Below are 24,903 nucleotides of genomic sequence, written 5' to 3'. Positions count from 1 at the left end.
ACAAACCATGAAATGTGGATGTAATTGTATACTATTGTGGCTGAAAGAAATGAAAAGAATGGTTTCAGAGAACTCTGGGAAGACTTGTGTGAACTGATGCAGAATGAATGGAACAGAACTAAAGCAATAATTTATGCTATAACAACTACATTGAAAGACTTAAGAACTCTTATTAACTCAGTAACCAGCCAAGAACCATGATTCCAGAGGAATATAGTAAAAATGGTTACTCGCTTTTTGACAGAGAGGTAATGTACTAAATATGCAGGATGAGACACTCATTTTTAGACCTGGCCAAAATGAGAATTTGATTTGCTCAACTGTGAATATTTGTACAGAAATTTTGTGTGTTTTCTTTTTAATTTCTTTTTGTTTTCTCTGGAGAAGAACAAATAAGAGGGAAATAAAAGTAGGGAAAGCAAAGTAGTAGAGAAAATAAATGCTTGTTAATTGAAAAAAATAGTTTAAAAAAGTTAAAGTGCAGTGACTGGAATGGACTTCCCTTCTTACCTCAGCCTCAGAATCCCCCTTTAAGGTTCAGCTACTCAAGTGGCACCTTCTGCATGAAGTCTTTCTCAGTCTTGTCAAATGCTAGAACTTTGCTTCCCAAACTACCTTGTATTTAACTTGTATTTATTCTATACATACTTCTATGGCATTTATTGTCTCTCTCATTAGAATTTAAATTCCATGGGAGTAGGGACTCTTTCATTCTTTGTCTCTGTATCCCACAGCCTGGAATAGTCCCTAGCTATTTGGGTCAGACATAAAGTCCAGCAGGATCAAGGCTTAAATACAATAAGCGTTCATGGAGCATGAGAACCAAATAAAAATCATTTTACTATTTAGGAGTCAAAAGAACACACTTTAAAAGGAGATAAAAGATATAAAGTGCTACTGCCTTCTGAAGTTATCAAATCAGAAAGGCTACCTACAAACAGCAGGAGCTCAGGAATAACCTCCGATAACTGTCTTCTTCATGTTAGGCCTTTCATATCTCAACTGGCAGCCTTGTACCTTAAAAAAAAAAAATAGCCCAGATACACTTCCTGGCAATCATCTGATTTATAAAACTTGGGTGGAGTTTTGTAAGGAGAATGGTAACATGGTAAACAAATTAGGAACAAGGAAGCAATTACTATCCCCATCTAGGGATGAAGGGAACATTCATAGCCAAATAATAGAAAGATCACAGAAAACAACATGAACAATTTTTGTTACATGAAATGTAAAAGCTTTTGTGCAAATAAACTCAATGCAGATAAAATTAGAAAGGAAGCAGGTCACTGGGGGGAAAAAAGTCTGTACAGTAAGTTTCTCTGACAAAAGTCTCATGTCCAAGGTATATATAGAATAGATTCAAATTTATTAGAAGAGCCACTCCCCAACAAAAAAATGGTCAAAGGACATAAACGGGTAGTTTTCAAAGGAAGAAAGCCAACCTATTTATCACATGAAATAAGCACTCCAAATCACTAACAGAAATTCAGGCAATTCTGACGTTCAACCTCAAACCCACCAAATAGGCAAAAATGAGAAAGGAGAAGGGCATCAAGAGGGTAAGGAAGAAAGGAAAAGGGAGAAAGAAGCAGTTCAGGCTTCAAGAGGGCAAACATAACCCTGTCCTCAAAATTCAAAGCACAGCAACCCTGTAATTCCTTCCCAAAATTAGCTCTCCATCACCCCACTCACTACCCACGTATGACCAGAGGCACATTGTAGGTATATAATACATGCTTGCTGAATTGAATTTAATTATTTGACATTTTTGGTCTATGTAGATAACAGCCAATTTGATAATTCTGGCTTCCTAATAATTATTTGAAATAACATAACTGTAAAGAACTCATAGTTTGTCTTCCCAATTTAAAAGCATGATATTAGTTGTCTAAGTGAAAATGGAATAATTGAAACTATAAGCTATCAGTTATCACCTTTATCCCACTTAACAAGGAACCATTCAAACAACAAAAAAGTTAAGATACTTTACCTTTTCATTATTTGTTTCCATTTTGGCAGTTATTAAAGAAGGAAAATATTAAAAAAGAATCCATATTTAATTCTTCCTTTTTCAAAGTTAATAGTGAAAGGTATCAATGGCATATTATTATTTTCTGCTAAATATTTCTTATATTATCTTCTCTATAAGATTTCCTCTTTTTCCCTCAGCAGCCGCTTATAATGCTGAGCTGCTTCAGTACTGTTTGCCAGTTAAAAAGGCTAGAGCTAGGGTCTTACTGTGTGCCCAGTATAGCCCTTTTAATATCGACCTGCCTCCTGTGAGGATACACTAGGGAAGCAGCAGCTGGCCTATTGGAAAGATGGGGGAGGTCGTTAAAATAGGCTTCTCTTTGAAAGCTGCACGATTTTCTCCAACTGTTTTCAATAATACCTTCCCTTTCTGTTTCCTCTGGAAAAAAAAGCAGCTGGTTTTTGCAAAGGACAGTGAGAGTTGCAAGGATTCTCACTATCAAGAAAGCCCTGTTGGATTTTATTTAGGGCACCTGGGGAGAGTAGAGCATGGATTTGGAGGGACAGGTGGACAATTCGATTTCTCTTACCTTCAGCATTTCTCTACTAGTGGTCATGTTATTATGGATCTGTTTTTAAGAGTTAGAGAGTATAGACTTCGAAAGAGAAAGAAGGCTTTCACCCTTTATCCTCAAACCACATCTATACACACATGTACATATACGCAAATGCAGACATAAACACATAAACATGTCACAAAGAGTGCAGGAGCGATGTTTTCTATTTTTACTTTGCTCTCTGGTTCTAATATGATATATCTGGGTAGTTTCATTTATAATTTCTGAATATGTGGTACCCAGGCCTTTTTTTTTAGTAATGGTTTTTAGGGCAGCTATTAATTTTTAAATTAAATCTCTTTGACCTATTTTCCAAGTCAGTTGTTTTGGATGGTAGATGCCTTACCTTTTTCTTCTATTTTTTTAGTCTTCCAATTTTGTTCTGATATTTCTCATTGTCTTGGAATCATTTCATGTCATAAAATTATTAATTTGTTTGGTCCATTCTAATTTGATGGGGAAACCATTATTGGGTAAAGTAATACACCTTCTGTTCTAAGTTACTTATTCTCCTAATTCTTTCCTATAATGTTCTTACTTCACTCTTCATTTCATTTTTTTTTTCTTAATTTCTTTCAGGTACTCTTTTCCATGTGGCCAAGTCATTTTTTTTTCTTTTTCCTCTGAGGTGCTACTTATAGCTGCTGTACAGTTAATCATTTCTTCCGGTTGTCCCTCCTGAGTATCTCTTGGCTCCTAAGGTTTCTTTATCACCTTCGGTGTCTTCTGCTTACTCTTATCTCTAGCCTCAGTTTCTTATTTGTGATTTTGCACCAGGGCCAGTTTCTTCCCCCTCCCATGCTCTTGGAGAGGGTGGGTCATTCCTCGTTGGTCTTGACCGCTACTGTCTGGGCTCCCCTCTGATTGCTACCTCCCCTGCTGTGTCTGTGCTTATATTACTGGCGAGCTTCAGGCCCCTTTGGAGCATCCAGGTTCAAATCACTGCAGGCTTCATGGTACTCTGAACCTGTCAGGGCACTGGGCTGCAGACTTCTTGCCCCGGGGGGGAGGGGGGGCTTAACAATCAGTGCTTCCGGGTGTTGTTCTGCATCAGAGTACTACAAAATTCCTTACCTTCCTATCCATTTACTATGGGCTCCTTGCTCCCTGGAAAACAGAGCAGTTGGTGAGTCAGTAAATGTTTATTAAGAGCCCACTACGTGCCAGGCACTGGGATGCAAAGAAAGACAAAGGACAGTCCCTGCCCATAAAGACCTTACAATCTAATGGAGGAGACAACAAGCAAACGAATATGTACAAACAAGCTATAAACAGGATAAATAGGAAATAATGAACAGAGAAAGCGCTAGAATTAAGAAGGGTTAGGAATGGCTTCCTCTAGAGGGTGGGGTTTTAGCTGGGAATTGAAGGAAGTCAAGGAAGACGGGAGGTAGAGGATGAGGAAGGAAAGAATTCCAGCCATGGGGGACAGCCAGAGAGAATGCTCAGAGACGGGAGATGGAGTGTCTTGTCTGTAGAACAGCAAAGTGGCCAATGTCAGGGGATCACAGAATACATAAGATGGAAGAAGATGGGGGGAGGGGTAGAGGAGGTAGAGTTGCTGTGCTATGAAGGGTTTTGAATGCCAAACAGAGGATTTTGTGCTTGCTCTTAGAAGTGACAGGGAGCCACTATAATTTATTTGGGGGGGGGTGCGACATGGTTGCACTTTAGGAAAATCACTTTGGGGGCTAAATGGAGGATGGACTAGAGTGGGGAGAGAATTGTAGCAGGCAGATCAATCAGCAGACTACTGCAATAATCTAGGCAGAAGGTGTTTAGGGCTTACACTAAGGTGATAACAGTATCAGAGGAGAGAAGGAAGCATATCTGAGAGATGTTGAAAAGGTGAAATTGACAAGAATTGGCAATGTTTGGACGGGGTTGGGGGGAGTGGGGGGTCGAGGACTCCTAGGCTTGAGTGACTGAGAGGGTGGTGGTGCCCTTTGACAGACGTAGGGAAGTTTGGAAGGGGGAAGATTTAGGGGGAGAGATAATGTTTTCACTTTTGGACATGTTGAACTTAAGATGCCTATTGGACATCCAGTTTGAGATGTCTGAAAGGCTGTTGGAGATGTAAGACTAGAGATTGGCAAAGAGGTTAGGGCCTGGATAAGTAGATTTGAGAATCATCAGCATAGAGATGATAATTAAATCCATGGGGGCTGATGAGATTGCCAAGTGAAGTAGTACAGAGGGAAAAGAGGGCCCAGGACAGAACCCTGAGGGACACCCTTAGTTAGTGAGTGTAACTGTGAGGATCCAGCACATAAACATTATCTATATCTTATTGTATTTTTATTTATTTTGTTAAATATTTCCCAATTACATTTTAATCTGGTTTGTCATAAGCCATGCAGCCTGTGGCCAGTGGGTCTGACACCTATGCCCCAACCCATACACCAAAGGACTCTCCATTATAACATCCCTGGCAACAGGCTGTCCAGCCTCCACTTGGAAAACCAAAGATAGAGAACTCGCCTCTTGAAGCAGTCTTTTCCACTTTGGGACAGCTCCAATTATTAAGAAATTTTTCCTGACACCAAGTCTAAATTTGCTTCTTTGCAACTTCTACTCATTGTTCTAGTTTTGACCTCTGAGGCTAAAGTAAACAAGTCTCGTCCTTTCTCCACATGACATCTCCCCTGAGTCTTTTCTCCTCCAGGCTAAACATGTCTAGTCCCTCCAAACAATCTTCATAGGCAATGGACTTGAGTCCCTTCACTGTGCTAGTTGACCTCTGTGGACATTTTCCAATTTATCAGGATCTTTCTTAAATCGTGTGACATAGCAGGCAATGTAATATACTAGATGAGGTCTGATGAAGGAAGAGTGCAATCGAACTATTGCCACCCTATTCTTGGTTCATATTATTTTATTTTGTGAGGCAATCAGGGTTAAATGACTTGCACAGGGTCACACAGCTAGCAAGTGTCAAGTGTCTGAGATCGAATTTGAACTCAGGTTCTCCTGATTCCAAGGCTGGTGCTCTATCTACTGTGCCACCTAGCTGCCCCTCCCACCCTATTCTTTTCGTTCTCCAAGAGGACCAATGATGTCATGAGGGTGATATCTTGAAAAATAAAAAAAACCCTTTGGAAGCTGTATTACTTGTGCAGCTTCTCTGATGGAGGGTCCCATAGGATTCTGACATTCTTTTTGTGTAGATCTGGGCTGTATGAAGGCACTTATAGTTTCTCTTTGGATTTCTTGATCATTGTTTGGTCTGATACTATTTTTAGATCTTTTCTATAGGACATGTGGACAGCTAGGTGGTGTAGGGGATAGAGCGCTGGCCTTGGAGTCAAGAAGACTCATCTTCATGAGTTCAAGCCCAGCCTCAGGCAGCTACTAGCTGTGTGATCCTGGGCAAGTCACTTAGCTTGGTTTGCTTCAGTTTCCTCCTTTGTAAAATGAGCTGGCGAAAGAGATGGCAACCCATTCCAGTATCTTTGCCAAGGAAATTCCAAATGAGGTCACAAAGAGTTAGACACAACTGAAGTAACTGAACAACAACATAGTACACGTGGGAGAGCTGGAGCCTCTGTGAGCTTTCACACTACCAACTTAACTGACACAGCCACATTTTACACATCATCCCCCTAAAGCCAAAGAAGGTCAGATGACTTGCCAGGGTAAAGACGAGCAGTCAGGACAAGACAGGGATCAGAGTAGGTGGGTAGATATGAAATGAGCATGAAGGGGACCGGAGGACAGAGACAGACAGAGGACCTAGGAAAGATGAGCAAATGGGGTAGAAGCTGTGGATCAGCAGATTTCAACATGAGGAGACTGTGCCTTGTTCATTCATCCCTGGAAATTTTCCAGTGAAGGCCGGGTGACCATTTGCCAGGGTTAGTATAGACAAGATTCTATTTCAGTCATGGTTTGGCCTCGCTGGTCTCTATGGGCCCTTACAAACCTTCAGTTCTATAATTAATAGAGAAGCAATATGGTGTGCCAAAGACCTAAGTATGGAGATGAGGCAGCAGGAGTCAAAGGCAGAACAAGGAATCAGGGTTTCAAGAGTACCAAGGGCAAGGAACTGTTTATTTATGGATCTGGGAACACGCAGCTTCCCTATTCCCCCAGGCCCCAACAAAATATGAGTTCCTTGACTGGGAAAGAATTGTTTATTTTATTTTTAATATTTGTACCTCCAGTACCTACTATGGCACATAGTATTGATAATAATAATAGCGAACATTTATATATTTATTTCATATATATATATACATATATATACACATTATATTATATGATTTATATATTTACTATGTGCTAGGCACTATGCAAGCACTTTACAATTATTATCTCATTTGATCCTCACAACCTACCTGCAAGGTAGGTGTTATTATTATCCCCTTTTTACAATTGAGGAAACTGAGGCAAATAGAGTTAATCGATTTGCTCAGGATCAAACAGCTAGTAAGGTCAGATTTGAACTGAGGACTTCGTGACTCCAGGCCCCTGCTCCATTTATTAGGTGCTTAATAAATGCTTTTTGGATTATTGGTCGGTTGATACTGAGCCAAGGCGACTCTTTAGGCTCAGGGGCTTTTATAGAATTCCTGTGTAGAGTGGGACCCAATCCTCACATGGCCAAAGTAGATTAAGTAAGTAAGGGTAGGTAGGTAGCCTCTGACTGGACTAGGGAAGGGTAAAATAGAATAATTCACTTGCACAGACTTCTATTAAGTGCCTACTATGTGCCAAGCACATAGCTGCAAAGATGAAGAAGGGCACTTTATTTGTCCTCAAGGAGCCCTCGGAAGCCGTGAGGTGCCATGGATAGAGTACTAAAGTTGAAGTCAGGGAGGCTTGGGTTCAAATACTGCCTTTGACACTTAATATTATGGCCCTTAGCCAAGTCACTTAACCTCTCTGAGACTCAATTCCTCATCTGTGAAATGATGATAATCATACCTGTGGTACCAACTTTACAGGGTTATTGTGAAGCTCAAACAAGATAATATATAAAAAATGTATGTTTTCCATGAAAACCTAAGAATCTCATATAAATGCCAGCTGTCAAAGTGATTTTCTTCAAGCAAAAATCTGACCACTCTACTCCCCTGCTCAACAAACTCCCTATTATCTCTAAGATGAAACATAAACTACTCTGTTTGGCTTTCAAAGCCCTCCACAAGCTGGCTTCATCATAGCTTTCAGCCTCATTATACATGACTACCTTTCCCTCTAGGACTGGGTCGACCGACTTTCTCTCTGTTCTTCCCACATGGCATTATACCTACCATCTTGGTGCCTTTGTATGGTTATCCACTATGCCTGGATTGCACTCCATCCTCATCGCTGCTTCACAGAATCTCTCTTCCTTCAGTTCATAGCTCAAGTTGATTCCAACTGCTTGTGCAAATACCTTATATTTAACTACCTTTATATAAGCTCCTTAAGAATAGATGTTGTTGGGGGCAGGTAGGTGGTGCAGTGGATAGAGCACCGGCCCTGGAGTCAGGAGGACCTGAGTTCAAATCCGGCGTCAGATACATAACACTCACTAGCTGTGTGACCCTAGGCAAGTCACTTCATCCCAATTGCCTTACCAAAAAAAAAAAAAGGATATTGTTTTACTTTTTATGTTATATTATTTACATTCCCTTCCCCCATGTCTAGCGCAGTGACTACCTGGCACACAGCAGGTATTTAATAGAAGTTTGTTGTTCAATTGACTATTACCTCAGGAGAGCAGATCATAGCAGAGACCCCTAGTATTGGGATGTTTGATCAGAAGGGGCACAATTTGGATCCAGGCTGTATTCTAGAGGTGCTATTCCGGACCTGAATGGACCCTAAGTAAGCCTAATCAGTATCCTCTTCCCTGAGATTGTGTCAAAGCTAAATTGGCAAAATAAAGTTTTAAATAAGACAAAACAATAAAAGCTAAATTGGCCTTTTGAGATGGGAAGAAAGAGAAACCACTTGATGAGCCTCTACTCTTCAAAGTTTGGCTTGATGTTAGCTACCAACAAGACAAAATTGACTTCTGGGCTGCCTAGGGCTTTTGGTCTGCTTCACAGTATTCCTGCAGTGTCCAGTTTGAGCAGACCCCGGGAGTCACTTTGTCCCGAGAATCATCCGGACCAACTTCCACCCAGTGACGGCTCAGGAAGGGGCTGCATCCTTGTAGGACTGGCCCTGAACTGAAACACGTCTGGGAGAACGTTGCAGATGAGGTGAAGCCCAACACAGTGTTTGTTGGCTCACGTTCCCCAAAGGCCACTTGGATAAAAAAATCTTAACATTTTTGGAGCTAGAAAGGATGAAAGAGATCATAGAAGCTGAACCCTTCATTTGAGAGAGGAGGGGATGAAAGCCCTGGAAAGTTAACAGAGAGAAGCTGAGAATCAGGAGGAAATAAAGTCACTTAGGACTAAGCCCTTGGATTTTAGAATGTGGTGTCTTCCTTGCTCCACCTCTTCTATCGCCATACTTGGGCACTGTATCTCTGTCTCTTGAGATAAATTTTATTAAATGGGAATAGAAGTAGTTACTTAGCTTAGGAAATGAATGTGTGCAAAGAGCTTTGAAATCCATAGAGATGTATACTAGAAGTAGATGGTTTGACTTACATCAGGGTTGGTAATACCTTGAAAGCCAACAGGCCAAAGAGGATTTCAGCTAGACCTGCCTGCCATAGGGAGGAAAGCCTCCCTTAATTCTTTATTTGGGCTACTGGGAAAGCAGATAAGTGTGAGATTATGGCAAGGCTTCCTCTGGTTTCCTACCATTACTAGGCCACTCAAACCAAGAAGCATTTGTTAAGGGCCTAGTAGGTACAAGGCATTGTACTAGACACTGGGAATTCAAGGAGAAAATGAAAAATAGTTCCTTCCTACACATTCTATAGTGGAAGGGGTTGTGTGTGTGTGTGTGCAGGTGTAAAAACAACATGGTCACAGATACGTAAATACACGCTTATTTGAAGAGAAGAAATACACCAACAGTTAGGGAGATCAGGAAAGGCTTCCTGTAGGAAATGGTATGCAATTTGAGCCTTGAAAGAAACTAATGATTCTAAGAGAGGAAGACAGGGGGTGAGAACTTTCTAGGCATGGAAAATAGCCTGTGCATATGTAGAGGTAGGAGCTAGAGTGATGAGTTTAGAGAATGACTAGCTGGAATAGAACAAAGTATATGGAGAGAAGGGGGATAATGTTCAATAAAGCTGGACCTGAAGGCTGAAGCCAGACTGTGAAAAATGTCGAACAGAGGAATTTGTATTTTTCAGAGAGGCAATAGGGAGTCATGGAAGGTTCTTGAGCAGGGAGATGACATGGTCAGACTTGGGCTTTAGGAAGATTATTTTGGCACTTGAATAAACAATAGATTGAAAAACTAAACTAGAAACCAAGAGTCTTTTTTTTTTTTTGGTGAGGCAATTGGGGTTAAGTAACTTGCCCAAGGTCACACAGCATTAGTAAGAGTCTGAGGCCATATTTGAACTCAGAAAGAGGAGTCTTCCTGGTTCCCAGCCCAGTGCTCTATCCATTGTGCCACCTAGCTACCCTCACATAGTGGAGATATCTGGCATATCTTGGTTGGAACCTGTCAGTGTGTGGTGGGAAGGAGAGAGCAGTCAAAATGCCTAGAGTGAATGAACGGGCAAGACCAGTGGACTCTGAGAGTAATGGTGCAGTTCTACTGTCCATGGGGTTTAGTCTTCCACCTTTTTCCCCTTGTGTAGTTGTGGTGCTGAAGGATGGTAACCATGGGTGTCCATTCCTGATCTAAGGCAGTCTGGGGCAATGGTTTCCACTCCTTCAGAGCTTACACACTAGAAATAGGTGATAATAATAAAAAATCTATATAACCTGGAACTGCTTATATGAATTGTATATACCAGCTGAAGTTTTCATCTGTAGAGAAGAATGCTCAGCAGCAAGCAGCATTTAATCAATAAGCATTTATTAAACACCTACTATATGACAGATGCAAGGTGCCTGGGGTCCAAAGGGTAAAATATAATGGATTCTGCCCTCAAAGAGTTCACCTTCTATCAAACTATAGCACCATGGCACTAGTTTGTTTCTACACTTACCTGCTTTAATCTGCCACTCTCTAACTCTTTCCTGGGAAGCTGTTTAATACACTTAAAATAGCTTCACTGATTGTAGCTGAAATGGGATTCCTGGGCCCCAAGAATTATAATTTAAATTTCCAGAGATTTTGAGGCAAGAAGATTTTCTGGGCCTGTTCTGGATCCCTAGAAGTTGGCAAGCCAAAAGCCACTGCCCTCCCTATATTTCCCCAGTTCAGACAACAAAGGTCATTAAGTCTTAAATTTAGAGCTGGACAGGCCAAGGAGGCCATCTATTACAACTCCATCATTTTTCCCAGATGAAGAACTAACTTTAGAAAAGTTGACTTGCTCAGGGCCACAAAGCCAGGAGGCAGAATTAGAAGCTAGGCCTTCCTAACTCCAAGTATCTCTCATCATTTAGCCACCAAATAGGAATATTAGAACCATTCATTTGTTCATTCCAGTGAATCCTTTTAAATGATTGTCTCCCAGGTACTTGTGTTGTTTCTCTTTATAAAGCTGCTGATAAATGTCTGGATCATATGAAAACGAAACCAAAAACAAATAAACAAAAAACACCCTGACAGTCCTTAAATGCATCTTTTAGTCCTGTTGTTCTTGAGGGAATGGATTACCTTTCTCTTCCACTCTTGCAAACTTTTCATAGCACACATCTACTTTGGTGTGCCCTTTTCTAAAAGGCTGTAACTGTGGTGAAAAGGAGCCTTTTAATAGACTTCTTCTACCTTTTTTGAGATAATTACTGGCCACTGGGGCTGAAATGCCAGGTATACAGGGAGGCTTCAAAAAAAAAAAAGCCCTTATCATCCATCACCTGCTGTGAGTGAAATTGACTAGGATCACACACAGTAGGTGTCAAAGGTAAAGTGCTTCCTTCCCAGGATCAGTGTACACTCCTTCCCCTCTGATGGCTTTAAACATGGGGAAGAGGAAGGGAAAGAGAGAAGGAATGGAAGGAGAAGAACTTTAAGGAAGATGGAGGAATAAAAAGTCACAAGCAAACCTAGTTTTTCATTATCTTTGCCTCTAAAAAAAAAGGCAATTGAAATTTCCTGAAGGAGCAAAACTACCAGAAACCCTCACAAAATGACACACACAGAGGTTTGCAGAGGTCTTTACATTTGATCTTCATAACAAGCCTATGAGGTAGAAGCAATAATTGTTCCCATTTTTCTGATAAGGAAACTGAGGCCCAGACAGGTTAAATGACTTGTCCAGGCTTGCACAGATAGTAGGGGACTGAGTTGGGATTCAGACTAGGGTCTTCTCCACTCCACATCTAGCACTCTACCTACTACAAAATTTAGCTACCTCTTTCTTTTAAAAACAAATAATTTTACAATGATTCCAGAGGATTGGAATTGAAGTATGCTACCTACTTACTACTAGAGAAGTGATAGACTTAAAATGCAGAGTGAAACATATATTCCTGGATAGTGTGAAGGTGAAAATTTGTTTTATCTGACTATTTTTCTTTTTCCTTCTTTTTTATTGTTCACTGGGGGTTGGGAGTAGAAGGGTAAAGAAGAGAAACCAAATGTTTATTAATTGATTGGAAAAAATTAAATGAAATTAAAAAAAATAGTTGTAGGGAAGTGAAAAAACCCTATTCAAAGGGAATGGAAACACAGAAGACATAGGAGGGGCATGTTGAGGGGGAGGGGAAAACCACTGTCCCAAATAACACTGAGGCTTCTTCCCATTCTTACTGGCCCCAAAAGGAGAGATGACAGGATAATATACTAAGAACTCTAAAGGATTTCAGGTCATCAAATCCTATACCCTCATTTTGCATATGAGGTAACTGAGGTCACGAGAGGTTAAGTGGCTTGTCCAAGTTCGGACAGGTAGTAAGTTGCAAAGCTGGGATTTGAATTCATGTATTCTTAATTCCAAATAGAATGATCTTTCTAATGTACTATTCTACCTTTCTTTTGTTCTCATGAAAAGTCTGTATAACTCTCCAGGTTTATAGATCAATTACTAATGTCTGATTGCATACAGTGTTAAGTACTCCTTCCCACTGGATTGTGTGGAGGAAAAAAAAAAACTGACAGTCCTTAAATGCATCTTTTAGTCCTGTTGTTCTTGAGGGAATGGATTACCTTTCTCCTCCACTCTCTTGCAAACTTTTCATAGCACACATCTACTTTGGAGTGCCCTTTTCTAAAAGGCTGTAACTGTGGTAAGAAGGAGGCTTTTGATAGATTTCTTCTACCTTTTCTGAGATAATTACTGGCAACTGGGACTGAAATGCCAGGTATACAGGGAGGCTTCAAAAAAAAAAGCCCTTATCATCCATCACTTGCTGTGAGTGAAATTGACTAGGATCACACACAGCAGGTGTCAAAGGTAAAGTGCTTCCCTCCCAGAGGTCAGTGTACACTCTTTCCCCTCTGATGGATTTAACCATGTTGAAATTGAAGGGAAAGGGAGAGGGAATGGAAGGAGGAGGGCTTTAAGGAAGATGGAGGAATGAGAAGTCACAAGCAAGCCTAGCTTTTTTTTTTTATTATCCTGGCCTCCAGCCAAAAAAAAAAAGCAATTGAAATTTCCTGAAAGAGCAAAGCTACCAGAAACCCTCACACTAATCACACACACACACACACACACACACACACACACACACACACAGAGATAACTTTCTTCTCATCCTTCTTGTACTTTCTTCCATCAACCTCTTTCTTGCTTCTTCTATAGTCCTTATTACTCCTTCTCTCTCTTTTGCTGGCTTCTCATCTTATAATTCTTTACTGTGCAATGGTAATTTCATTCACATTCAATTATTGCCACCGTGCAAATGACTACCATATCTGTATTGCCCTCCAATCTTAATCTTTCTCTTGAACCCCAGATCTGTATCCATAGCTGCCCACAAGACATATCCTTTGGATGTCCCATAAGCTCAGATTCGACCAATATTGCCTGACACAGAGTAGGTACTTAATGAATACATGTTGATGGATTATCCAAAACCAGAGTCATTTTTTCCTCGCCAGAAATTTTCTTCCTTTTGACTTTGCTAATTATCTCTGTTCTGCCCTATTCACTGGTCTGTATTTATAATCTTGGTATTACTTTTTGTTCTTCTCTCTTTTATCTCTCATATTCAATTAGTTGCTATAGCCTCTTGATTCTATCTCTGCAATATCTTTTGCATATTTTCCCTCATTTCTGTTCTTACTGCCATTTCCCTGGTAAGGTCCTCATTACCACTTTGCTAGACTATTGGATTAGCCTCCTTACAGGAAAGAGTGGCTCTGTCCTTCCAACAATGGAGGTCATCCAAGAAGGGGAAGCTAACTTTCCCCTACAGTCCCTATAAACTGCTACATATGGAAAACACTTTGTAAATATCAGAGCACCATATAAAAGTCAATTATTACTACTATTCATCTTAAATCCCTTTTTCTCCAGAAATCTTTCCATGATTTTCACTTGCCCAAGCTGATAATGGCCTATCTTTCCCCTGTCAAGCTTCACATAAGCTACTGTTTAAAATAAAACTCCTTTTTTTATTATGTAATACTGTACATTAGAGATATACTGGTATCTTATCTCTCTGTCATACCATAAATTCTTAAGGACAGAGGTTTCTTATCTAAATGTGAGATAATGCTAAAGAACTTTGCAAAGAATAAAGCCATATAAAGGTGAGGGATTACTATAAACTTTACTTATCCCTATAGCACAGTGCTGTGTAGATGCTTAATAGATGTTTGTTTTATATTGTTCTATATGAAAATATTGTAAGTAGGAGACTTATTTTTAGTGGTATTCTTTTGAATACTTCAACAGATCTGTGATCTCATCAATGCGAGTATTCATTTCACTGGCAGAGATCTTATTTCACATGGACCATTTGTGCCTGACCTGTGCTAGAGCCTTCTGAGCTCGTGTTGGTCTGATCAGCCACGCTTGGATACACTGTACCTTGACTCCAAGATAATGATGTCATTTTGGTACTCTTTGAGGTCAAAGGACAACAGCCAATCAACCAAGAGATCCCAACAGATCCCTGACTTCTCACTCTGTGCAATTCTTCTCTGTGTTCTTCCAAATGTCCTCCACAGAGAATTCAACCAATGAGCTAAAGGCTTTCTTCTAGTTCTTTTTATATTTCTTGGGCCCTGGTAGAGTACTTGGGCTGTGTCTATCTGCTGGCTGTCCTTCTTTCCACTGGTCTCCTTTTCTGATAATTTCCTTTATGATATCCCTTATTATGATTTATTGAACAATAACTCCTCAAGGGTTATCTGCTGTGGGCTGCATGCACCCTCTGTGCATCTTTCCACTGTCCTTTGGGCGAACCACAACTTTAATTCCCTGCAAATCGTGCCAAGCTTCTCATTCCTACAATGTTATTTGGTCTATGTTTGTGTATAAAGAAGGGTCACACCAGAAAACAGTTTGGGATTATGAAAAGCACTATGCAGTTTCCTAAAGGCAATTCAGCCTACTCTCTTCCTTAGATTCAGTTCTGGGTACATCTCATTTTCCATCTGTACTGCCTGTCCCAAACACATGTACTGATGAACTAAGTCAACCTATAAAACAGATTTCAGTGGTTAACTCTAGGAATTCATAGCAGCTGCTAGATGTGCCTTGCTTAGATCAAAGTTTCAGGCAGATATAAATTACTATTTTTAGCACATTCTAAAATGCATTTTTATCTACCACTCTACTGAAAGTGCTTTCATGAAGGTTACCAGGAACCATCTACTTGCCAAATCCCAGGATATTTTCTCAGTTTCATCCTCTATGTCTTTTGTGCAGTATATAACTCTGCTGAGAAGTCCTTACTTCTTGAAATTCTTTCCTGGTTTTATTATCATCTCTCTGATTTTATTATCCTTCTTGATTTTTATTCTCTTTCTTTTCTTGGATTTCCCATTTTGTCCCATATTTCCTTGAATATAGGCGGCCTATGAGGCTCTGTCTTTAGCCTTCTTCTGTACTATCTCCATTGTGTCTCCTTTGTCAATCTCATCGTCTTCCAGAGAATCAATTATCATCTTTATATGCAGATGACCCAAAGTCCTTATATCTAGCCTTAACCTTCTCCTGAGCTGGACCTTGTATTTGCAATCATTTACCGGACATCTTCCCTTAGAAAGTCCTGCTGATCTCTCAAGTTCAATTACAAAAATTTGGGCACATGGTAAAAACAACTCTGCCAATTCCTTTATTTGGACAAGTGATTACCTTTCCCCTAAATCTTGTTTTTCCTAAGCTTCTGTATTTCTGTGAATGGCACCATCATTTCCCCAGTAAAGCAGGTCTAACACTTCAGTCATCTTTTACTCTCTGCTTCAGATGAGTTGCCAACAGGTCTCAGTTTCCTCATCTATAAAATGGAAAAGTCAGATTCAAGGGACCTCTAAGGTCCCGTCTAGTTCTAAAAAAATGAACCTAAAGTATATTTCTCAAATTCATTTCCACTGCCATGGAAATAGGCCCTTATTACTTCTTACCTTTTTACTTATAATTGCCTTCTAATAGTTTCTCCATTCATCCAGTCCAATCTATGTAACTAGGCAAGGTGTATTTTCCTAACAATGCTTAGCTCTGATCATGTTATAGGTCAAAACCCTTCAATGGCTCCCCATTGTTGAACAAATAGTGTCTAAACTTCCTGATTAACCTGGCATACAATGTCTTCACAATTTGGCTCCAAGCTAACTTTTAGTCTTATCTCCTACATGCCCACTTATTCTATGAGGTTATGATGTTTTAATTGGTATTTTAGTTTTTATATATGTATTTCCCCTGCTAGATTATAACTACTTCAGCATAGGAGCTATGGATTTATCTTTGTATCTCCCTTAACACTTGGCATGATGCTTTGCATATAGGTGGCACACAATAAAGGCTTATTGAAATAAATCAATTGAATCTGAAAACTGCCTTTGTTGAACCTGTGTCACCAGCACTTTATATAAGGGGTAGAAGATGAGAGAATCTGGTGTGAGGATTTTCTTTTTCCTGTTAAAAGTCCTGTTAAAACTTGGACACTTTTGAATGTGTTGAGTTAGGAAACTAATCTACAAAGTCTTCTGTCTAAGACTTTTCTTGGTTTGGAGGGGAGCCTGGATTTTTGAAGGCTATACCAGTAGAATTCTGTCATGGCAGATCCTGTCATGCTAGAAAAGCTGTGAGTATTGCCCTCACCAATAGACTAAGGCTTCTTCTTGGATCAGCTTAACTAAGGACAAAGATTCTCATGACCACTTGGTGATAAATTTTGGCCACAGAAATTCATGAAACACACACACACACACACACACACACACACAAAAATGTGAAATGGATCTCAGTGCTGGGCAACCCTTTTCTTTTTCTTCAGTGACGCTGGTAGAGCTGGGGGTGGAGGGTGAAGTGGGATGGGACAGAGGGTGTAAAGAATCACACAGTTCTTCAACTATCTGTATACTTTAACTTAGCTTTTGGAACTCTAAATGTGAGATCTAAAGGCTCCACAATGGCCAGCAAGTGGAAAGAGTCATGGAGGAACTAAAATCCTATCCGTTTTGATATTCTTGCTGAAATGAGAATAAAGAAGGAAGTTGCATCTAAATGAAAGAACGGCTCATTTTCTCCTTGGAAAGAAAAATAAAGGAGTTGGCAAAGTTGCGTCATGCACTGAATGGAAGGAAGACACACCATTTCATGTGACATTTGGTCATCTCACATAGCAGTGCTCATACTAAGTATTTGCAAAACACGACAATGAAAATGGCCAGTTAGGTGGTACAGTGGATAGAGTGCTGGGCCTGGAGTCAAGAAGACCTGAGTCCAAATCTGGCCTCAGATTACTAGCTGTATGACACCTAACCCTTTTGCCTCAGTTTCCTCATCTGTAAAATGAGCTGGAGAAGGAAATGGCAAACCACTATAATATCTTTGCCAAGAAAACCCCAAATGGGGTCACAAAGAGTTGGACATGACTGAAACAATTGAACAACAATAATGAAATAATTGTAGCTTCTATCACAAGAGATGACATGATAGAGAAACTATGAAAACTTCAATAAGACTCTCCAAAATAAATCAACACATAATTTGGTGTTCAGTCTAAATATGGTCATGGTGAGTATGATGAAAAATATAATAGAAAATATGAATCAGGAGGAAGGAAAGAGAAAGGTCAAGGATTTATAGACTATACAGAAGCCTCACATCTATATATCAATACTTCTTTTAAGAAAAGAAATAGGTGTTAGATATAACATCACAAAACCCAAATTGACTATATTTTATCAGATAGGAAATAACTCATTACCAATGCAGGAGTCATTCCTGATTCAGCTAAATTATACAGTCAGACAATTAGCTTGTTATAGATAAGATCAAAATTAGTACAAAGCTAGAAGAAAGTGCAAAATGAGAAAAAGATCAGATATTCAATTAAGATCTCCCTCCTGAACTATTTAAATTAGTTATTGATTATGAAAAATGGGATATGGATGAAAGAATGGGCACATACTAATTTCACAAGGAATTTTAATTGATGTTAATCAATTGCTGTAATAAGGGGACCAAAAGAGCCTTTAAAAAGCCTACTCAGCAAATACTTGGATTCCTTGTGAAGCAGAAAAACATGGCAATCAAAACCAACACAAGTTTAGAATTAAAAAAATAAAGCTCATCCATAATGATGAAAAATATGAGCAGAGACACTGGGAGCAGAAACAATGGAAGGTAAAACCAGGTTAAAGAAACCCTGTGAGAGATTCAACTAAGCAAAGTCATCCCAACAACATTTAAAGGAAGAAAATGGAAGGACAAATGAAACAAAATAGAAACAAAGATTTTTATAACAAATATTTTTCATCAAAAAGGATTAGAGAGCCACCACACTTAGAATCCAACATCATAGTTTCAGATGTGCTTACAAACAAGGTAGAAATGGTACTTAAGAGAACGTAGTCATGAAAAGCAGCTGGATTCAGTCAGTCAGTCAGTAAACATTTATCAAATACCTACTATGTACTAGGCACTGGTCTATGCACTGGACATAAAAAAGAAAGACAAAAGACAAGCCCTGCACTTGAGGAGCCCATAATCTAATGGAGACTAGACCAAATGAGTCATGAGGAAATTCATGCTGGAAACAGCAAAATTGTGAAGGTGCTTATATTCAGAAGATATCTGAAGAATAGTTACCAAAGATATTGAAAAATCTTCATTAATTTCTGTAAAAGACCACTGAGAGAATATCAACTCAGTCTACATGCCTACTTTTCTATTGATTAAGTTTTTATGGAATTCATCTACACATATATTGAGAGCATCCTTCAGTGAAGAAGGTATTATTAGTATGAAACAGGAAGACTTTTAGCTTATGACTGCCCTGATGTACCCAACCCTATCCTGTGCAGGTGCTGGGTAGCTCTCATAGCTTAGGGAGGAGGCTGAACAGAAGAATTTATGGAAATAGGGGTAGGTGTGGCTCTGACAAGCCCTGTGATTGGCTATTTTAACAAGTGACTAGTCTTTCCAGTTTCTAGTTGGTTGATCTCATTTCCCTTGCAGATCAGCCACAGTTCTATAGGTCCTGCCATGATCCTTGATGGTCCTTCAGGACTACACTTGGGAAACCAATAGTCTAAGAGCCTGGGCACTTAGAAATAAAAATAGATGGTGAACAACTTGCAAGCAGGGATGGGTTTTTCTTTTCTTTTTAATTCCAGTTCTTAGCATAGTTCCTGGAATATACTAGAAACTTAATAGATACTAGTTGACTGATTATCTTGACCAAGGTCACAGAGCCACAGGTTATCAGAGGCATGACTTCAACCCAGGTCCTTATGACTCCCAAGCCCAACTCTTGCTTAATTCACTATACCAGGCTTCCTTTTAAACTGCCTATGTTGACTTTATAATATTTTTGAAAATTCCTTATTCCATAAAGGAAACCCACTGCCAGCTCAGTGTGAAGTCATTTTCCATGTTTAAAGTAATTTAATTTTAGACAGTACTGTTAGTGTGGCAGCTTCACAGGGTAAAACCGGACACAAACTAATGGGTTCACAAGTCAGCTTAATGGAGCAATTCTTTTCCAAATTGCATATACACTTCCGCACTTCTTCTACCACTTACAATTTCATACATAAAAATGGCCTATGGCAGATTTTTGCCACTCCTAATCTTTTTCTAACAGGACTTTTGCATTTTGATCAGTCTTCTGCAGCCTGAAATTCTTCAATATTCATAGTGGGTTGCTCATAGATCTTGGAACAAGGACTTCCTCCTTGTCAGGACTCCAGTCTAACCTTTTGTTTTATTCATCGATCTTCCTTTCAGGCACAGTAGAATTACCATAGAAGACAGTATGACTTAGAGGATAGAGAACTGGCCTCAAAATCAGGAAAAGGCAGTTCAGGGTCCACCTTTGGCCCACACGCAGGTAGGAGACCCTGAGTAAGTCAATGAACCACTCAGCTCTCCAAGGCAACTTTTTGAGGCTATAAATTACCCAGATGTCATCTTTGGTAGAAGGCATCCTTCCTCAGGAGCTCTCTATAGGTACTAAATCATAGACATGGTAATAAACAAAAAAAATAGAAAGACAGACAGACAAACAGAGAGAGACAGGTAGATACAAGCAGAAAAGAAGAGAAGACTTCTTACAACCAGAAAACGAAAGCTATAGAACTCTTTCATCTAGTCTGTGTGACCTTGTGCCTGTTACTTCTCTAGGTTTGCTCAAATCATGAGTAAAGTGAGGAAATTTTCTCCAAGACTCATCTACAATAAAACTTCCTTCATGTGGGTTAACTGGAAGGCCAGTCTGAATAAAAGAAAACTGGATTATGGATAGATCATTATCTATATGTCAATTTATTACCTTAAAGCAAGATGACCATTGCAACAGGGCTAAGTTTAGCTAGTAGCCAATAAATAGGGAATTTAAAAAGTATTTGTAATTAGCAAGACAATTGAATGTAACACCTCTTGAAGGTGCTCAAAAAGTTTATTCTCAAGTATTTGAAACATTCTCCCCACAATCCTGTTTATTCTCTTAATTTATTTGGTAAACCTTTGCCTCTAAGATAAAATCAACAAATTTTCCTCGGTAAACTTCTCCCTAGCTCTAGGGACATTATGAGGATCTGTGCCATCTCGTCAAGTTTTTCTCTAGGAATTCTTTATATGTCCACAAATTTCTTCAAGTTTTTCTCTAGGAATTTTTTATATGTTCACAAATACACAATTTAAAGGTATTGAAAGACACCTTTGACAAAAGGAAGCGAGTCAGTACCCAGGGAGTAGTATAGTAGAAAGATCTGATTCTAAAGTAAGTAGTATTGAATTTGTATCTCACCTCTGAGGCACGCTACAGACAGCATAACCTTGGGTAAGTCACTTAATGTCAATGGGCCTCAATTTCCTAATCTGTAAAAATGAGGACTTGGATTGGATCAGTAGTTATTAACCATTTTTGTGCCACGGGCCCTTTTGGGTAGAGTCTATGGACCCCTTTGCTAAAGCCTATGGACCCCTTTCCAAAATGATTTTACATGTATAAAATAAAATACATAGGATTACAAAGGAAACCAATTATATTGAAATAAAGATGTAACGTTTCTCCACTCAAGTTCTTGGACTCCCTGAAATCTACTAAGAACCCTTAGATTCAATGATCCCTAAAATCCTTTCAAGCTTTGGAGTTATGGTCATATAAAGCTTCTTAAAGTTGTCTCACCTTTGTATTTGATACATGAATGGGAATTAAAAGTATTCTATGAGAATAACTAATGAAGAAAAGGAAGGGCTCTGTAGTGTTTGACTATTTGTACCACAGTAAAAAGTGTGAAAACTGAGAAAAATTGAACCTCTTGGAGAATAATGTAGGTTTTATGTAATCTGTAAGATGCTTGAGAGCAGGGCCTCTCTTTTACCTTTCTTTATGTGCCCCATGCTTAGTATACTCACTGGGTCATAATAGGAGCTTAAGAAATGATAGTTACCTGATTGTCTGATCTGTGATATGTACATTGTTGCTGCTCTGTCTGTAGAAACATCCTATGAGTATGCAGACTACATGTATAATTACATAAAACATGCCACAAGAATATAGCCACTCTAAATTCATATATATGCACAGGCATGCATGTGAGAAGAGAGGAAGACAAGATTTCCGTGTAGCAAGCTCATGCTGAAGCTCTCAGATTTACCTGTGAAAATCATTCTTCTCCCTACATCGAAAGAGATAGGCTTTCGATGAGATAGAGAATATGCCATGGTGCAGCCCTTTCCTTCTAAATCTTTCCTTTGTCAAATCTTCTGAGACAGACTCCCTTGGTTCTGCCCTCTCCTCTCCAGAAAACAACTGTCAATTTCCTGGCTCCCAACTCCTTGCCAAGTGGTTGCTAAGAACTCTTTGTGACTGGGAAATAGAGTGTCCTGTGCACTTTATGAAGTATCCAGTATTCTAATGCTGCTTCTTAGATTTTTAAAGTCATAGCATTCCCACACAGTCCAGTGATGGCAATAGAGTAAGGACTTGACAGAAGGCTAATTATGGAAGAAGACCTTGAGAGTGGGGAATGGAAGAGAGATTTGAAGGGAGAAGACAGAAAGATGATCTACTTCCATGGTGCTATGTCCTCTTTGCAAATATGACAATCTCTATGGACAATCCTACCCAACCTGTCTCTAGGTCTTTATACCTATGGCTCCAATTGCTTGCTACTGGACGTCTTTCAGACAACTCAAATGCAACATGTCCAAAACTAATAACATTGTCGTATATTCCCAAGCCCCTTCTTCCTGATTTCTCAGTTTCTTTTTTTTTTTTCAGCCAAAAACAAGGTTTATTAAAGATCTGCCATATTATCCAGATTCTCAAGGAATCTGAGCATAGTCACATTTTTTTTTTGTGAGGCAATCAGGGATAAGTGACTTGCCCAGGGTCACACAGCAAGTAAGTATCCAGTGTCTGAAGCCGGATTTGAACTCAGGTCCTCCTAACTTCAGGGCAAGTGTTCTCTCCACCGTGCCACCTAGCTGCTTCCCAGTTTCTGTCATACCATTTCCCATCACTCATGCTTGAAACTTTAAAATAATTTGTAACTCACCTGGAAAGACTTATATGAACTGATGCTGAATCAAATGAACAGAACCGGGAGAACATTGTACACAGTAACAGCCACATTATGTGATGACTGACTTTGATAGACTTGGCTTTTCTCAGCAACACAAGGATCTAAGATAATTCCAAAAGACTCAGGATGGAAAATGCTATCCACATCCAGAGGAAGAACTATGGAATCTGAATGCAGATGGAAGCATCCTATTTGCTCTTCTTTTCTTTTGTTGTTTTGTTTTATTTCTTCTTTCTTGTGGTTTCTCCCATTAGTTCTAATTCTTCTATACATCATGACTAATGTGGAAATATACTTGATATGAATGTACAAGCAGAGCCTATTTGCATTCCATCTTAGGGAGGGAAGAGGAGAGAGAGGGAGAAAATTTAAAACTCAAAATCTTACAGAAGTGAATGTTGAAAACTAAAAATAAATTAATTATTTTTAAGAATATTTTTTAAAAATTGTAACTCTTCCTTCTCCCTTATCTTCACTTGCAATCCACTTGACTTGTCAAGTTAGTCAGTCTTTAAGCATTTATTAAGCACCTACCACATGCAAGACATTGGGCAAAGCATTAGGGAAAACAAAGACAGGCAAAAGACAGTCCCATTCTACATACAAATGATGATGTACAAGCAAGTTATACACAGGATGAAGTGGTGGCAATTAGCAGAGGGAAGGCAGTTGCATTAAGGAGAATCAGGAAAGGCTTCTTGTAGAAGATGGGATTTTAACTGGGACTTGAAGTAAATCTTGTTTAATTGACTATTATTGCTACCATCTATCTCCTTTATTTCTACTCCAGCCTAGGTCAGATACTCATTTTTTTCAACCTAGTCTACTCCAATAGGCTCCTAATTGATCTTTTCACCTCTTTTCTTTCCCTTTTAAAATCCATCCTACCCATTAATGTAATAGTTAATCTGAAGGCATCAGTCTTCTACTTAATTGAATGAGTCTGACATTCAAGGACTTTCCTAGTCTTATTCCAATTCACATTTCTGGGCTTACTTCAGAGAGACAATATCGAATAGCAGAGAATGTTGGGTTTGTAGTCAGGAAGGCCTGGGTTCAAGTCCTGCCCTTGACACCATCTGGGGAACCATGGGCAAGTCACTTAACTTATCTGAGTCTCGGTTTCTTTGTTTGTAAAATGAGAATAATAAAACCTGTAGTACTTATCTTATAGGATTGTTATGAGAATCAGATGAGAGCTGTGTGTAAAATATCTTGCAACATTTAGTGCACTTTGTAAATGTCATTTTCATATCTCCAAGCCATGTTGAGACATTGGACTAGGAATTTAGGGTAATGATCATAATTTGCTATTATTTTCATTATATAATCTTAATGATACATAATTATTATGTTATAATTATTTGCATATAATTATAGATATTTATAGAGCTTCTAGCTTATGAAGTACTTTGCATATATTATATGATATTTGATGTCACAGCAATTCTATGAAGCAGTTGCTAAAAGTATTATAATTCCCATGTAACAGATGAGAAAATTGAGGTTGAGAAGATAAATGACTCAGTCACATGGTGTACAATAAATGTTTGTCGAAGTCTGAATGAATGAATAAATTAATGCTATTCAAAAGGTAACTACAACTCCCAGAATTCTCATATTAATTATTAAGGTAGAGTGCAGAAGTGTCTAAGTTGAGATTTTTTCCTTTCACATTACTTCCCTTCATACAATTCATAATGTAATGCTTTAAACAAGTAAATCGTTTACTTTAAAATATTCAGTGGCTTCCTACTACATGTATCTGTTAAATAAAATAGAAATTCTTGATCCTGGCATAGAAGGCCTACCTGGTTCTAATCTATCTTTTCAGTCCTATCTGATATAGTAGAAAGAGCACTGGGTTGGAGTTAGACCTGTCTCTGTCACTACCTGTTTGACCTTAGACAAATCACTTAACGTTCATTTCTTCATTTGTAAAATGAAGGGTCCAGGCTAAATGATCCCCAAAGTCTTCCAGCTTTATATTCTATGATCCCCTTCAAGCCAAACCACATGACTCCCTATGCCCTATTTCTGTCCTGCTATTTCTCATTCCCCTGCCTTTGTTCATTCCAGCCCCCCCCCCCCATAGCTGCCCTCTGTCTCACAGATCACTTCCTTTTGAAGCCCCTCCTTTCCC

At 39.1% G+C, this 24,903-nt stretch overlaps 1 protein-coding gene across 1 annotated transcript in view; it reads right to left on the bottom strand.

Annotated features, from left to right (window-relative positions):
- The window catches only part of SPMIP2 (sperm microtubule inner protein 2), a 145,082-nt gene extending 123,058 nt beyond the window's left edge, over positions 1 to 22,024 (bottom strand). Inside the window, exon 1 of the mRNA XM_078148705.1 lies at positions 21,831 to 22,024. Coding sequence (XP_078004831.1) covers positions 21,831 to 21,897 — 67 coding nt within the window. The 5' untranslated portion in view covers positions 21,898 to 22,024. The remainder of the gene's footprint in view (positions 1 to 21,830) is intronic.
- Positions 22,025 to 24,903: the final 2,879 nt, after the last annotated feature.

The sequence above is a fragment of the Phascolarctos cinereus genome, unplaced genomic scaffold (assembly GCF_003287225.1).
Source record: "Phascolarctos cinereus isolate Bilbo 61053 unplaced genomic scaffold, phaCin_HiC Scaffold_9;HRSCAF=440, whole genome shotgun sequence".
In the NCBI taxonomy this organism is placed as follows: Eukaryota; Metazoa; Chordata; class Mammalia; order Diprotodontia; family Phascolarctidae; genus Phascolarctos; species Phascolarctos cinereus.
This window is presented reverse-complemented; position numbering and strand designations above follow the sequence as displayed.